General features: G+C 47.3%; 1 protein-coding gene across 2 annotated transcripts in view; it reads right to left on the bottom strand.

The window, feature by feature from the left end:
* Positions 1-592: 592 nt before the first annotated feature.
* Positions 593-17415, bottom strand: part of LOC6589342 (carboxypeptidase N subunit 2) — a 46750-nt gene continuing 29927 nt past the window's right edge. For both annotated transcript variants that reach the window (XM_026988733.1, XM_026988732.1), the window contains exons 2-4: positions 4071-5099; positions 3662-4002; positions 593-736 (exon numbers count right to left, since the gene is read on the bottom strand). In XM_026988733.1, the coding sequence (XP_026844534.1) occupies positions 720-736; positions 3662-4002; positions 4071-5068 (1356 nt within the window). In that variant the 5' untranslated portion in view covers positions 5069-5099 and the 3' untranslated portion in view covers positions 593-719. The remainder of the gene's footprint in view (positions 737-3661; positions 4003-4070; positions 5100-17415) is intronic.

The raw sequence follows: 17415 nt of genomic DNA, 5'->3' as shown, positions 1-17415 counted from the left end.
TCACCAACGAATCCCCCATTTTATTCTACAGATAATTCTAGGAAATTCTACAACATTTTTAAAAATTTTTTAAAATTGTTATTACAAAATTATAAAAAATTTTACAAAGTTTAATAAAGTTCTAAAAAATTCTATAAAATTATATAAAGTTCTACAAAAAAAATTCTATAAAATTCTAAAAAATTCTCTAAAACTCAATAATGTTGTATAAAATTTTATAAAATTCTACTAATATTATGTAAAAATTCTATAAAATTTTTCAAAGTTCTAAAAAAATTCTATACAATTTTACAAAATTCTAAAAGTATTTTCTATAATTATATAGAATATTTTAGAATTCTATAACATTTTACAAAATTCCACAAAGTCTGATAAAATTCTATAAAATTAAAAAAAATGTATATAATTCTATAAAAATTCTATAAAATTACAGAAAATTCCATAAGCTTTTAAAAAATTCTATAAAATTCTATAAAATTTTACAAAATTCTACAAAGTTTAATGAAAATCTATGAAATTCTCTAAACATTCTATACGAAATCTAGAAAATTCCCAAAGTTCCAAAATAAAGTAAAATCGTCTTCCGCAGTGCTTTAAGCTTAACCTAATTTGTTTTTAGTTTATTTGTCAAATGGGGTTTCTCTTTGAATACATAAACATGGGCATAAAAGCAAATACTACGCGTATTGTGCTGGGCAAGGCCTGCAGGTCCTTCGCGGCTAGTCCACCGAGTAATCTGCAAGAGAAAGAGTTTCAAATTAGATACGTTTACGGAGCCCTCGGAGCCCACACTCCCACAGCGAGCCACCGTCCAGGCAGACACAATAATTGCTAAACATTTATATTAACTTTAATTGGGGCCCACGAATGGAAGGGGGGGAATGGGAGGGGGGAAATGCATCAGATATGTATGGAATATGTAAAGTATTTTATGATTTATGCAAGACCCTGCCCCTGCCCCGCCCCCGCCCCCGCCCCAGCCCCTGTCCAGCTCCGAGACAAGAAACAAAATCAACAAATCATTTTTCTGGGCAACGCTGACAGCTGCAATTTTTCACTGCTACTGCCACTGCCTACTGCCTACTGGTGGAGTCATGCAACATTTAGCAGCAGAGTCCAGTGGCAGTCTTTAAAGACCCTGCCCCCTGTCCCTGCCCCCCACCTAGGCGGCCAGCAACCCCAAAAAGCTGCAGAATCTCCACTAGACCCCAAGCTGAACCCAAAACCAAATCAATTAAATCCAATTAAATTCGAAAAACCACAAGCCAAGTGCATTTCCTGCGTCTTTGGGGCCCATCCAAGGGGGGGGGGGAGGAGGCGGGCGCTTAACCTTATCCGTAGAGTGCAAGTGCATTGTTATGGGGATCCAGACCCAGGCTGGGGCCCAGGCTGGGGCTTATCTGTCAATCTTATTCTAATTGAAATGCATACAGAAGGCACACACAGTGCCAGGACCTTCATCTTGGACTGGAGTTTCGTTTCACAAATTGACTTTTACGCATCAACAATTGAAATAACTCTCCACCCCCTGCCCCCTGTGGGGCAAAATCAACAAGTTAACTGCATTCCTGGCACTTTGGTTGGGGGGGGGGGGGGCTGTCATTCAAATTGATTTGGATTTTGGCCCCAGGCCTGGGCACTGAGTGTTGGGCCTCTCACTGTCTAATTGACTGGCGGGCGGGGCGGGGAGGGTGCGGGGGCCATTGGGCATGGGGATTGGGTCACTCGAAAGGGAAATGAAATGCCGGCTTAAAGGAGTCTTAAAGGAAAAACTGCTGCAAACTGGAACTTTATTCATTTTTGTCTACGAAATCACTAGAGAGGCTTCCCCCCCCCCCGCCTTTGGCCCCCAAATACCTGCCATTCTTTGGCCTCTTCGTCGGCATACATTTTTCCAATTTTTGCATAATATTTTGTCAAGCCCTTGGCTATCTTTTGGGTCTGCCTTCTACATTTTTTGCTCTTAATTAATTAAAAAAGTTGCGTCACCTTTTTTTTCTACTTTTTTTTTGGGGCTTGTGCGCAATTTTTATTTGGCACATGCGAAATTAGCGCCGGGCCCTGTTAAAATATTTGCAAATATTTAAATTGACATTTTTCCCGTCATGTTATGTGTGCCCCTCAAGGGGAGGGGCAGGGGGCAGGAGGGGGGGTTTGTTTTTGTGTTCTTAAGGGAACACTTTAAGTTTCAACTAATCAAAACAAATTCAATTAAACGACACAGCCAACGGATGGGGGATGGTGGGGGCACGCCAAAGTCGATTCAGGGTCCAGTCTGTAGACTGGGGTCTCCAATGGCCATCGGCAGGCAGCCTCCTTTTGCGGCCCGCTTATCTGGCAGCACAATCCATTAAAATTGCACATCGTTTACACCAAAAATCAATTCGCCAAAGCATTTAGGCATTACAAATGCCAAGCCAGCCACTGAAGCTAGTCCAGCGACAGGGCACTCCAGTCCAGAGCAGGCCAGAGACTCCAGAGAGCAGACCTGGCCTGGACCCCGGCCAGTGGCTTTCGGGGTCCCGCTTCAAATTCAACGCTGATGCCCATAAATTTCACATACGGCTCTTTCTCTGTCTCTCGTTGGGTTTTTTGGTTTGTTTTGCTGCTGCCTCCTGCCTCCTGCCTCCGTCTGTCTGTGGGGCTACCAAGCGATAAACGCAGACCAGTTGGCATTGCTTTGAAATGTATCCGCCAGATACGAGTAGTACAAAAGCTGCTGGTCGTGTGTCGCCTTTTAAGAGAGGAGCGGATCAAAGGGGGGGATCTAGGGCCTGCCTCTGGGCCCTGTCAGTGTCACCTCACGCGCCCCGACAAATGATGTCTATCGGAAACACAGAACCCAAATCGAATGCCGTGTATCTGGAGGGGACTGGGGGGCGGTGGGGCTCGATGCCTTGGTGTCAGCTTGTCGTGCGTTTTATTAGTTGGCAACTCAAACAGCAAATTGAGATTAGAATGTGGTCGGCCCCCCTGAGTTATGGCCTGCATTAAAGCGCATCAAAAGGGGGCGGGGGCCATTAGCAGGTGACACTTGAAGGCAAAGGCTAGAAGCCTAAACAGCCAGGGGGGCCCACCCCCCCCCTGGAGACCTCTTGAGGGCTCATCCAGAGGGCATTCCATTTGTGGAAATTAACATTTGATTGCTGCTCAATCGGGCCAGAGACCTCACATGTCGAGCATGTGATATCCTTGACATTTATGAGTTGTCATCGCTGTGGGGCCCCCTCCCCCCTCGCCCCTTTTCCGCCTGTCAAATGTGATTTGCATAACACAAAAAGAGGGAAAAACGCTTCCTCCCATGGCTGCTGTTTGCCTTCCCCCCCCCCCTGGACCCGCATAACTGCAACTGTCTGACTTTCACTTAGAGACCCGGAATGGAGGCCAGCATTAGGCCTTATTAGATTTGACGTGCTGCTCCCTGCCGAACAAAAAGGAAAAAGTTTTCCGCTTCTTTCAACCCCTGGCTACAAATCAAAAGATAAATTGTTTCTTCCCTCCAACCCCAAAGTTTTCCTTCAGCAACAAATATTAATATTGTTTGTGTTTTCTTTTTTGTGTTTTGTTGGCAATGCAATGGGGAAATGCGTATGGCAGTCGCTTGTCAAATTTAATATAAATTATTGTCCAACAATCGACCGAGAGACTCGACTCTACACACCCTCGTGGGGGGCCCTGGAGCTGATGTTTAGCTGGATTTCGTAGGCCTTCTTGGCCAGGATCTCCTTGGCCTTCGGGGTGGCCTTGTTGCAGGTCTCGTGGTCGGCAAAGTGGTCGGCGTACTCGTCCCGCTTGCAGTAGATGCACACGCCGTAGATGTACTCCTCCTCGCAGATGGTGGCGTTCGAGGAGCGGGCCCACTCCGCCGTGGCCACCAGGGGGAACAGCTTGCCCACGTAGATGTGCGACGACAGAGTGCTGAAGGCCGTGGGTGCGATGGTGGTGATCGGATTGTGCTCCAGATTGAGCACCTGGAGCTGTTTCAACCTGTCGAAGAGGCCGCTGGAAAGGACAGGGGGGAAGTGGCTTTAGATTTGAACTATGTATCGCCTGGTTTGGCGTCCACTTACGCTTGAATGCGGTCCAGGTTGTTGAAGGCCAGGTGGATCTCCAGCAGCATGGGCGTGTGGTAGAACAGCTGATCGGGCAGGCGGGCTATGTTGTTCCGCTCGAGGCGGAGGGTGAGCAGCCGCCGCTGGGCCTGCAGGAAGTCCCTGTGCAGATAGCTGATGTTGCTGCGAATGCCGATGTAGGCCAGGTGCTCGGACTTCCAGAACAGCTCGGTGGGCACGTTGTCGCCGCAGTTGAAGAGCTCGAACGACTGCAGCTGGGCCATGTGCCACAGCTCGTCGGCGGCGAAGGCCGACATCTCGACGCTGCTGTTCTTCACGTCGCAGTCGATCACCAGGTGCTTGAGCAGCGCCTGCTTGGCGAAGATCTGGCTGGCCACCTTGTGGATGTTCTTGACCACGATGTTCAGCTTTGTGAGCTGGCCGAGCGGGTGCAGGATGGTGGCCGGCAGGTCGCTGTAGCCCTTCAGCGTCAGCTGCCTCAGCTCGAACACGTTCTGGAAGAAGTCCTTCGGCAGCGTCGACTTGAAGCCCAGGATCGTGAGCTTCGCGAGGCCCGGCAGGTTCGTGTAGCGCTGCTGCAGCACCTCCCCCCGGTCGTTCTTCTTCGGATCGAAGAAGTTGAACACCTCGAGCTCCGTGTAGTTGGTGATCCCCAGCTGGGTGATCAGGTCGGGGATGCTCCGGGCGTCGGGAATGGCGCAGTTCTGGATGGTCAGCGCCCCGATCTTGCCCACCCTCAGGGGCGGTATGTAGCCAAAGCCCCGGGCGTCGAACAGCCGGCAGCTGACGCTGTACAGCTTCTCGTGGTCGCTGTTCACCTGCAGGGTCTCGCACTTGATGTCCTGGTCCTGGCAGTCGCACAGGCTGAGGTCCTTGATCAGCGCCTCGCAGCCGGCCTTTGTCAGATAGCTCAGAGTGGCATTTCCCTCCTGCCACGACGGGCAGGCCAGGGCCAAAAGCAGCAGCAGCGGCAGCACCAGCAGCGGAGGCAACATCTCGAGGCGATCGTCAAAGCCGAACTGTGGCCTGAAAGAGGGGCAAGAGGAAAGTGGCATTAGATATTAGTTTCTAGCAGCTGCTCCTGCGGCTCTAATGGTTTTCCCCCCGCAGGTAGCACGCATTTCTGCGTAATATCCACCCAAAGGCCGTCTGCGCCGTCCCCTGCGCCATTTTTCCCACCTCAGGCAGGGCCCCGCACCTCTCTCTCTCGGCCCCTACCTGTCCTACCACTTAATGGCCCATAATTTCCTACGCAACTCGCTCGATCTGTGCATAATATTAAACCATTTTGGATTCGAAAAAAAACCCGCCAAACAAAATGACTTAAATTGCCATTTGCGTGGCAGACTGAGGCACTGGGCGCTGGGCGCTGCCTGAAAGCGAGATGATCTGCCAGGGGTCCACGGGTCGGTCGGGGGCTCTGATAACAGTTGAAAATGCCCGACTTTACATACGTTTGGCGGCTCGGCGGCTCAGCGAGGACCCCAGGCAGGCAGCAGGGCCAAGAAACAGTGGTTTTTGGAGGGCGAAAAGGTGTCTTTAGGAGAGGAAGAACCAGGCAAGGGGACTATGGAATTGGGATAGGTTTTTAAAGCCCATTTATAGGTTGTTTTGTTACCCTTTTGCTGGCAGAATATCTGCCAAAGACAGGCCTCTTTTCATGTAGAGTTTCCAGGTTTCCCCATCGCCGACCCACTGTGCCACAAAGTTCAATGCTATCAACCTCTGCAGCCTCTGCCCGCTGCTGCCCCAACCCCAAGCCACATCCTCAATCGCAAATGTGGCCTTCTTTTGCTGCAACTCCTGGGAGCCAAGCGGCTGCCGTGGCTTGATTTCGAACAAATTACAATTCATTCTGGTTTCTGGTTTTCAGTTTCATTACAAATGCAAAAATGCAAAATGGCAAGCCGGCCATTATCTCGGCCTCTTGGATGGCTCTCGATGGCTCTCGATGGGAGTCTGTCTGTTGATCGATGATCGCTGTGGCCGGCCGATGATCAGGTTTGTGCCTTCGCCTTCGCCTCCTCCTTCTCCCGTGTATCGTTTGAGGCGTACATGCGTAAGTGCCTTTTGATCCCCCCCCTCCGCGCCCCCTCCGCCCCGTCCTGCCGTCCGTCCTGGATCGCAGTTGCATTCACAGATCGGGGCCAATGCATTTGAATTTGTCTGGCCGCCAGCCAAATCGATCGACAACCAATCAGCCGCCCGTCTGGCCGGGTCCAGTCCGTCAGCCATCATGGCCAGCCACAGCCACAGCCACAGGTACAGGTCTTGGCCAGAGTCTGTTCTGTCTCTCTGTGGCTTCTGCTGCTGCCGCTGCTGCTGCTGGCAGTGGCAAACATTTCATTTTTCACGATCCGCTGTCTCGTATTCCCAAGAGCTAAATCAATAAATTACGTGACAGGCATGCAGAAAACCCGATGCTTCTCCAACGATTCGGGATCGCAGTCGGAGTCCCAGTTCTAAGTGGTTTCTGAGCTTTGCTTCGTTTTGATTGAATCAATCAAAAATGTGCTGCATTTATATGAAAAGATACAAAGAAAGGGGCAGGGCGGGGCAGTGCTCCAAAATGAAGTCGAAATACCCTAGAAATGGGAGGCTGAAGGGAATTTGTATTTCTTTGAAAGAAGAGAGGTTTAAAGAGGTGTAAAAATGTTAAAGGAAAGGTCTAGAAATTACTGAGAACTGAGACCCCCCCCCTAGAGGTCTTTGCCATATCCTTGGAAGGCAGTTCTCCCTGTAGAGATATGCCCCTGATATTGCCCCCATTTGACGCTTGTTTCTGTGTTTCCTTCCCCCACAAACCCCCTGCCCTACACCGCCCTACCCTGCCCCTCCACATATCATTTTGCAGATCTTCTGCTGTCCTGCCAGCACATAAATTATTATTTTGCCCAGAGATACACACGGAGTATTCCTCGGCACGGCCCGGGCCCGGCATCGAGGTAAATTCGCATTAAATTTGATTGGTTTCCATTTGTTTGGGCCAGGAAATGCCCAATAAAGTTCTTAACTCGATTTAATTAACTTTGACAAATTGAACTCTAAGGAAAATGCTTGCTCGTTTTTTTGTTTTTGTTTTTTGCTTAAAAATAATCAACTTAAGGCATTGCCAGGGCTGCCTGCCACGCCCTCAATTAGTAATAAATAATTTGAGTTGAGTTTTGGTTGAAAGTTTTGCGTTTTTGGGCTAAGCGATGCATAATCCATGAAAGCAAAGTTCGGGAAGCCAAAAGGCCGGAACTGAAAGTGGAACCGTAGAACTAGAAGCCGTAGAAGCTGCTGGTCTTTTGTACAAGAAAATCTTCATTGATTTTGATTTTGATTTTCTTGTAGTGGAGCAAAATCGCCTTAGGCTGGAAGGCTGCCCCCCCCCCCCCCACACACAGAGGAGTGGGGGGAAAACAGGGAAAAGTATTTACCATTTTGAGCCACAGGACAGGCAAATAAATGGCCATAATCCTGCCCAGACAAAGGGTGCAAGGGCGTACCAAGTCCTTCAGGATGTGTCTGGCCAGGACGGAGGGGGAGGGTTGGGGGGTGGGGAGGGGGTGTGGCGTCTTTTATGCGTTCTACATTTGATTTATTCCACATGCAAATTGTGGAAAAATTAAGTTGTACTCCCAGGCCGAGGCCCAGGCGGAAGCCCGGACTTTATTCCCAGAAACGTTTTGCGTTTCGCTTCGACTAAATAATAATTCGCTTCAAATTCGAATGCGCACGTTCCACAAAGGCCCCAGGGCCCCCCACCCCCCTTCCACCCCCCTGCCACCCCCTTCCCCCTCTCTCCGGGCAACTCTTTTGTCCCGGGGCCCAGCCCATAAATGCATGAAATTGAATACCAGGCAAAAAACATTTCTGACAGAGTAATCGAGAACGTCTCCATCATCTCTATTTGTCGGTTTTCGGTATTTGCTGGCCATTGTAGTTCTCTTGTGTTTATTTATGTGTTTGCGCCTATTTATTTATTTTAATTAAAAGGGCACGTGTTGCTGTTTTGCTGTTTTGTTGTTTTTCTTTTTGCCAGGGCAACACACACCAAGAAGGGTGCCGTCGAGGTGTGGCAGTGGGGGCGGGGGTGGGGTGGGAACGGGTTGCGGCAAGTGCAATGACAGCCCCAATTACAGGGGAAAGAAGTAGAAGAAGGAACTTTCCAAAGGGAAAGCATTTCTTAAGAGAGAGAGAGAGAGAGTCACTCTTCTGCCTTGGAGGAGGCCCTCTTCTGCCTTGGAGGAGTCCCTCTTCCGCCTTGGAGGAGGCCCTTTTCTGTTGCCAGTTTCAGTGACTTCATCGCCCCCCCCAATTCCGCCGCATCGAATCCGCCTTCAAATGGACACTAAATGAGTGTCAAAACAAACAGAGCCGCCGCTCCAAACTGGGCGTGGATAAGCTGGAATAAATGGCTAGCAAATAGTAATAAACAAAGGAAGGGCCAGCAATCAGAGCAACTAATTAAATGCCACAACCCCCAGGAACCCAGGAACCAAGGAACCAAGGACTCACGACCCACAACCGAGACAAAGTCAAAGTTTTCCTCGACTCGTTTTCATTACGAGTTAATTTGAATGTAAATGAACAGACAGAGAGTAGGAGAGAGCTCTGAGGGGCGGGGGGCACCGAGAATGTTTGGCTAATGTTTCAATTAAGAAGACAGTGAAAAATTTAATTTTCTTTCATTTGGCCCCCCCTTCACCCCCTCCCAGAGCCCCCCTCGAGACTGTGGACTTTGGACTGTTGTCCCGGGTGATGTTCACAAGGAATTTCAATGTTCCACTCATAATTTCATATAATTTCCATTAATTGCATGAAATGAATGCCCCCCTTGGCTTCTGGTTCCTCTCGTTGGCCACTCCAGTAGCCATTTTCATGATTTTCTACGCACTTTGGAGCGCCAAAAGCGAAAACCATGTCTATGCTAATTTCCTTGTTTCGATGGCTAGTCGGCTACCGGCCTAAACAACCGCGTAACCACGATCGAGAGGATCGAACACTCAAGGGCATTTGGGGCATATTTTGTTCTGCTCGTGCTTGAGCTGGCTCGATGGCTCGCTGGCTGGGCCATGGCAAATCTCCAGTGCCCCGAGTGCCCGGGCAACGCCCCCTTGCGACTTGGCAATTGTCATGGGCAGGCGGTGGGATGTGAACAGAGAAATGACTTGTGAACCGAGCGATGGAATGACCCAGAACTCTCTCAGAATTTGGTTACCTTTCTCCAGTTTTCTTTCCCCATATCCCTGCCTTTTACCAGGCCAGGAGTCCGCCAGCCGACACTCATTTTCCGCACACACAGCACAAATTGCAATCAAAGTCTGTGCCCCCTCCCTCCCCCTGGAGGACCCCTTGAGGGGGGGCAGGCAGGCACCGACTTTTTAGCACTTCAAATTGGCAAACAAACAAACTCGCGTTCAAATGAAATGTGAGCATAAACAGAACAGAGAGACCCCCTCCCCCCCCCATCCCCACCCCTCCTTAAAGGCAAACAAACTTGAAAAGCAGAAGCGGAAATATTGCGCATACGACGCGTTGCACGTGGAGGAGCAGGAGGAGGAGGAAGAGCAATGGGAGTGGCGAGGCGAGGAGGGGGGAATCACTTGACACGCAAATATGCATAAACAAGGCATGAATATTCATGCACACAGCAGACACTTGCCACTCCATCAGTCCGCATCTTGAAAAGGACTCGTCCTCGTTCTCGGCCACGTCCTGGCCGTCCTGGCCGTCCCGCCCATATCTCGTTTAGAGATGAAATGCAATGCGCATTCAAAAATTTGCCCGCAAAAAATGTTTACCCAAGCTCCAGCGAGAGGTGAGTGACACCACAGTGGTGAGTGGCTATAAGGGAAGAGCCTAAGGGTGAGAGGTCAGGAATGCCTTCACGTCTTGTTCCACTGTACCGGGGGCTGTGTCCACTGTACTTGTAATATGCAATTTTCACAGCATTTGAATGAATGCCTTTGTTTGTGTTTGTTTTATCAGCTTTTTGCTTTTCTTTTTCTTTGCAAGCAAAATGCAAGCAGGTCATTCACTTTCCTCTGTCCCTGTCTCAAGCCCCCCCCACGGCCCCGTTCTGAGAAGATTTTGTAGAAAATTTTTAACAATCATAAATCCTTGTCAATCACACGCGGCTGTCATCATCATCAGCAGGGGCATCGGCATCGGCATCGGCATCATCCGCCCTCTAGATAGGCCGAGGCCTATCCTCGTCCTCGAGAGCCACATAGTTCCTGCTTCCCGCTTCCTGCTTCCTTGAGCTCCTTTGACTTTTGTGACTTGCCTAAGCGGAACTGATTACGCGACCGTCTGCGACGTCATCGACTTGGCTGCGTGACAGAAATGTTTCTTCTTTTTTTCAACAATTTCGATGTCATTTATTTGATGCTGCCTTCGACTTTGACAGCTGCGCGGCAGATCGATTGTGCGGGGGGGTGGAGGAGGCGGAGGAGGCCTCTTGAACTGTTAATTTCTTGGGCAACAATCAATCATTTCGCTATGGAATATATTGCCAGTTATTGTGGTGTTTTGTTGGAAGATAAAGAAGTCAGAGCATGACTGGGAGGCTGAGATGGAAGAGGGACTTTATGCTGGAAAGTACTATAAGAAATAGAAGAAATTTCATTCAAAAAACCCCATCGTCTGGCTCAAAAGCCTCTTCTACTGAATTTGGTATCCAAAAACTCTCACCTTAAAAAAAGGGCCACAAAAAACAGTCGAGCCACTAAAACTAATCCCCCAAATCTGCGACGATTGCCAGAGCAAATCAAAGACTTGAAACCATAAAAAAAAACGGAGACAGGGCCTGGGCCCGGGCCTGGGGCAACAATTTAAGATTTACGCCACTTAGAAGACATTTAAGCGTGCAACAAATGCAGGAACAACGAAAACAAAAAGCCAGCTCCACATGCAAAAGGCCGCCAGAACTTGTTGTTGGGTCGCCTTGTGCGTGCAGCTTCCTTTGGAGGAGCCACAGAGAGAGGCCAGTTCCCAGAGCCGACTCGGGGACAGGGGCTGTGCCTCCGCCTCTGCCTCCGCCTGCCAAAAAAAAAATCAAAAGGGATTCTCTCCGGACAGTTTACAAGGTTTTCTCGTGTTTCGACAACATTAATTTGTTGTCGCTCTGGCAGCATGTTGCTGGGCAACATTTCGGTGGCCAGCTACATGTTGCCGGCCGCAAAAACCACAAAAGATATCGGCGAACGAACAGTAGCTGCAACAGCAAACAATAACAAAAATTATTTTAGTTTTTTTTGGGTCTTTTTCTCTACCGAAAGGCGAAAACCGAAAAACCACAACATTTTACGAGCTCCTCGTCGCCCTTAACAATGTCTCATCGTCAGGTCTAAATCATTTTTAACGATCAATAAATGAACACAGGGGTATTCAGGGATATGCTGAGATATTCAGGGATCAGAGCGTGAAGGAAACACGAGATCGGAAGAGGACATGTTGGAGGAGTTATGGAACGTTTTTCGGAGGTTGTTTGGTTAAAGGTTATAGGAATACTAAAACGAATACTAATACTAATAAAAATTATTATAAATACAAAAAATAATAATTATACTAAAAAAAATAAAAGTAGTATTATACTCAAAATAATACTAAAAATAGTAATATAAGGATACTACGAATAATAATAATAATACTAAAAATAATAATAGTTCTAAAAATAATAATAGTTCTAAAAATAATAAAAATAATAATACAAAAAAATAATAAATTTAATAATAATAATAATAATATTACTACAAATAATAATTAAAATAATACTAATAATAATAGTACTAAAAATAATAATAATAATTAGAATAATAATAATAATTAGAATAATAATAATAATAATAATAGTCAAATTACGAAAAATAATAATAATAATGGTAAATAAATAATATAATAAATAAAATAATAATACTTAGAATAATAATAATAAAAATAATAATAAAGATAATACTAATACTAAGAATGAAAATAATAACAACAATAGCAATAATACTTATAAAACTAACAATAATTATAAAAATAATATAAAAAATAATAATAATAATAATAATAATACTAATACTAATCCTTTTGTTCCTTTGTGTTTCGATATTATATATATAATATATCTTATATCTTATATGTATCTATTGTCCCCTTATCCGTATGTATCTTAGATGTATCGCATGTAATGGATAAGTGTCTAGTTTTTCGTCTATATATGTCTCTGTTGAGCTTAGTTTCCTCCTATTCCTCCTAATCCGCTCTCCACAAACACGCTGCCATCCCTAACGCTTGTGCTCGGCCCCACGAGAATCCATATATCTTGCTTCTTTGGAACTCATCGTCCGGCGCGCTTTGTGTGGGGCCCTGCACCGGCTCGGCTCAGAAGCTCAGAAGTCGCGAAAGGTGTAAAGCTAATTGAAAGCCCCACTCTGGGGCTCTGGGGCCGCTCAGGCGGCCAACATCAAAGCCACAACTTTGTTGCGGAAGCAGAAATGGCTCTAACCAGAACTACGCGTATTGCCAGCCAAAGAGTACTCCTCCCAGACGGCAGTACAGACATATCTCGCATTATTTTATTGACAACTGTGAGGGGCGGAGTGGGTGGGAGTGGGTGGGGAGTGGGTGGGAGCCCACGATAAGCTCTGGATTGCACACATGTTTCGATATTTAGCCAAAGGCAAACACCGGCGACCAGACAAATCTATCTACAACATTGTAAACACTTGTATCGATTCGTGGGCTTTATCAGTCTATAACTTTTGTCCCTATTTACCAAATGCTTCAAAGTGACAGCTGTACGCCCCGACGGGACGCCTCGACGGGTCTCTGAATCGAATCTGAATTCCTATGATTAAATTGCAATGCCGGCAGCCCCCAACAGATGTTCCAGGAGGGGGCAGGGGGATTGTAAGCGGATATTTATTAACCATCATTTCCGCTCGTTTTAATTTTACAAAACCCAAAAACACAAAAAACTTATTTGCTAATAAAAATTCAAAAGATAAACACACAAATCAAAATCATAAGCCCGAAATGAAACTGAAACTCGAAAGGCAAAATGGAATCGAAAGAAAAAAAATCATTATAAATGGGGGAAAAATTTCGTGAAAAAATGCGTAAAAAATTCTTGAGATTTTTAGGGTAATTTGTTCGGGCCCGCCACCCCCGCCACACCCCCACAGCCCGGTGGCTTATTAAAGCAACACGTGCGGGGAAATACCGCGAAATCTTATTAGAAAGAACGAATTCCAACGACTTGGCGGACTCTGGGAGTCCAAGCAATGGGCGAGGAGATTTGCATTTGTACGTACAACTGATTGCACTTACAAATCGTAAAAAAAAGGGCGAGAGGAGAGAGGGAGGGGGGAGGAACATTTACAGCGAACATCCATTTGGGCCCACTGTGCACAGTGGGTAGCAGTCAGGGGGCAGGGGGCAGGGGCAGGGGCAGGGCTAATGCACAAAAGGAAATTATAATAAGCGCAGCTTTTCCTAGTACATCGTAGGGGGGTGGAGGGGTGGAGAGGGCTTAACGGGGAAACGTAAGAAATTCATAAATAAAAGACGCCGCAAAGTAGGCAATGCCAAGCGTTCCGTTCTCCCCATTTTTATCGCACTAATAAAAAGGATTTTCCCCGAACGAATCCCCCCGCCCCCCGCCCCCACCCCTCGCCTCGCATTTCTTTGTATCATTTTACTGCAGGCGGCGGGCGGTCCCCAAGATCTAAGGGCTGTTGCCACATTTCCTGCAACTTGGAAAAAACCGTCATTTTTTCCCCATTTATTGCTGTTGTTGTCTGGCTTTATTTTGTTTGTTTTTCCTCATTTTCTTTGGCTTTTCCCCCCGGCTCTGGGGGTCGTTGTGCATTGTGCGGCTATGTTACCTTATAAATGGATTATGGCAATTAGAATGGGCCGAATCCTAGGGGAGGGGTCTATAGGTTTGATTTGGCCAGAGATGGAATGAAGATGGTAATCAAAGGGGAAAGGGGTCCAATTTGAGGGGACAACATGCCATTTTCGACTATAGAAGTCTCCTCAATGCTTTTACTCTGTAAAAGATTGATCTTTAGGGCCATATCTGTCCCTCTTTTGATGCCATTTCTAGGGCAAACTCTCCCCCCTTCACTTAGCCCCACTACAAGCCCCTACCGATCGATGAACGATCTCTTTTGCTAGTCATTCCCCTGCCGAAAACCAATTAAAGGCCAAACAATCATCATTAGGCAATGCCACAAAATGATAATTCAAATGTTTTCGCCTGACTAGCCGCAGCGAATCGAAACAAGAAAAACACCAAACACCGTACCTATTTTACACCGTGAAATTGTACAAATAATATGCCAAGAAAGTAGGCGCCTGGGCCGACGAGAGCAGATAATTAATGATCTGATATATCAATCGGGCAGCAGATCAAAGAGGTTGCAAGGGGCAAGGGGCACGGGGGCACGGGGGGGGGGAGGGTGGGGGGGCTCCACAATTTGTACAAGAGAAAATATTTGGAAATTCGAACATTCTTTGAAGCGCACAAAATGCCAGACCGAAAACTAAAATTGAACCCCCAACGAGGGGGGGGAGGGGGGGCATCAAAGACATTTAAGCATTTTGCGGTTTTTCTGCGCATGAGATGCCTTTTGTCCTGTGGCAGGACATGTGCAGCAAAGTGTCGCATATGTGGCTCGAGGTTTTTTCTACTTTCTCTGGGATTTATACCTCATCCTGCACATCCTTCGGCGTGCCGTTTTGGGTCGCTTATTGCTTGGCATTTATGAAATTCTGTACGGAATGCCGGGGCGGACCAACTTGAAAGCCAAGAGCTGCCGTAGAGACCCCAAGAACGAGACGAGGTTAACAAACTGCTTGCCACAGAGCTCCCTTCTCGAGAGTGTGTGTGTGTGTGTGTGTGTGTAGACTTTTTCTAGTTTTAATTTATATGTAAATTAGCCCCAACTCTGAGTAGGGAAGCGCTGCCTGCAGCTCTCGAATAAAACTATTACCACAAAGCTGTAAATAATGACAAGTTGAGTGCCATTTGATGACAGTTGCAAGTCGTTCGAGTAGGAGGAGGAGCAGGAGGAGGCACTTTGCCACCCAAGGGGCAAGGGAGAGCAGCTCATCATCGTCTCTCGATAGTCATGGACTCCGGGCCCCATCAAATCAGCCATGAAATTGTACAAGTTCCACGTTTTCTGGGATAATAAATTAAACAAATTTTAATCAAAAAAAAACTCCGACTGATATTTTTGTGTAATTTTCTCACAGCTCCATTTTGATCCACAAACCACTCGAGGCGAAAACCAACTCTGGGTTTTATTTAAACATTAATTAAATGTTCAACTTGGGAGAGAGAGGCCTCCCTCCCCCCCAGACGAGGCGTGAAAGTCGGGATACATAATTTATGAAAGCTGCCAAGCATTGAACGGCAGTTGGTAATCGACATCGTCATCGTTATCGTCATTGCGATTGCCCAAAACGCAATTGTAATCATCCATTGACAATCGTCATAATTTATGGCCTACTTCTGGTTGGGCTCTGAGCTCTGCTGATTGATAAAAACCACAAAAATATGACAATCAAGAGGACAGAACGGGAGCGGGTCTAAGGGAGGGACTAGAACGATTGGGAGTCGCTAGGGGAATACCCTGCCTGAAAAAGGGGGAGTATTTTGGGGTAAATACAAGAAGAGTAGTTGGAAGAGCAAAGAAAGGGGTTTGTGGAGGGTTTTTAAGGGGTAATTGGGGCTTCAGGTGAAAGAAATGAAGAGCTTTAAGGTTGAAGTCTCTCCTGCTGGAAATGTACCTTTTTTCCATGGATTTGAAGGCCTCATCTAAGCCTTTAGGTGCTAGATAATCCCTTTGATTCTCCTTTCTCTCTTTGAGGGCATTCATTGATGATATTCCCAACCAGTTGATCTTTATTCCCGCATGGTGCCTTGCCTCGAAGACTCACTCCCAAAGAGTACAATCGGAACTGAAGCCAGAGTGGCATCAGGGAGCTGGTAGCTGGGAGCCCAGACAGCAATCGAAAGCTATGCAATAATAATAACAGCCACAGACAGAGGCACAGACACAGCCACAGCCACAGCCCGGGCAAAAGGCCACACGAAACAGCTGCCAACATTCACACGTCATTTAATTTCGATTAGTCCCCGAGAGAGAGGAGTCCCGGAGGGGGGAGAGGGGAGAGGGGACAGAGAGACAAAACAAATAATGCGACAAATGCCAAGTCGAATGCGAAAGGCAAATGCTTTGTGGTCAATACTTTGGCTCTGGTAATTGTCGCCTTCGACAGAAGCTGGCCAACAAAAATGTACAAAATGCCTAATTGGCACTTGGGCCGGCCCAGAGAATGCCAAGAGGCCGAAAGCGGACAGAAGGCCAAGCCATCAGATCAGTTTTTTGTGGTCTTCTGGCAGTTGCAGCTGAAATATCATCTCATTTCGATTGCATTCGATTCATATTTTTGATTGATGATTCAATTTCGTTTTGCGGGCAGAGTTCAAAAGCTGAGAAAAACCCTAATGAAGTCCGGCCTGTATCCGTTTCTGGTTTTCTTACGGGGATTGACTGACTGATTGAGGCCTGAGAAATGCCCTGGGGGCCTGGGGGTCTACATATTAGTGACAAGCCGATGGAAATGGGTGTGGGAAAGGTAGGGTAGCCCTAGAAGGTCTCCAAATCATAGGTTTTCCCTTAAAACTGCTTCTCTTAACCCCCTCCTAGTATAGAACTCTTCAAAGCCCAATAGGCCTTCCAGCCCGCCACAAAAAAAAAAGAAAGAAAAGGAAAAATGTTTTCCCCAAAGCGTTTAACACCCGCTGGAGCCTTCCTTCTCGGGGAAGTGTGAATAAAATAAGTTGGAGTTCGCTTTGAAAATGATTATTAGGTCAGTTGCTGCTGACAGGCCGGGAGAGGGGAGATGGAGCGGAGGCAGGGGCATGTGGCAGCTGGACAAACGCAGCCGAAGGCAACGGCAGGACAAGGACCTTTCGCCTCGCATGCCTTTGTACCCAGCCTGGAGAGGGGAAGGGGAGTGGCGTGGAAGAGGGTTAACTGGGGCTCGCACCTCATACGAAAATAGCAGAGATTCCTTTTGAAGTTTACGCACAAATATGCCTCTTGGAAGGGAAGCCCTGGAGGTCCATGGAGGTCCGGGCGGATGCAGACCGAACAGGATAATAATTAACGCAATAATCATCGATGAATGAAGACGAAGAGGGGTGGAGAGAGGGGGGCTTGGTCAATGCTTAAAATGATTAACGCGCTTAACCCATTGGTGCTCAGGCATTCGGCTCTCCACAGCCCCCCACAGCCACCCACAGCCCCCCGAGACCCCCCCACAGCCCTCTCCCATGGCTCGCTGC

The sequence above is a fragment of the Drosophila persimilis genome, unplaced genomic scaffold (genome assembly GCF_003286085.1).
Source record: "Drosophila persimilis strain 14011-0111.01,24,50 unplaced genomic scaffold, DperRS2 tig00000191-arrow-pilon, whole genome shotgun sequence".
In the NCBI taxonomy this organism is placed as follows: Eukaryota; Metazoa; Arthropoda; class Insecta; order Diptera; family Drosophilidae; genus Drosophila; species Drosophila persimilis.
Note: the sequence above shows the minus strand (reverse complement) of the source record. Positions and strands in the feature narration are given on the sequence as shown.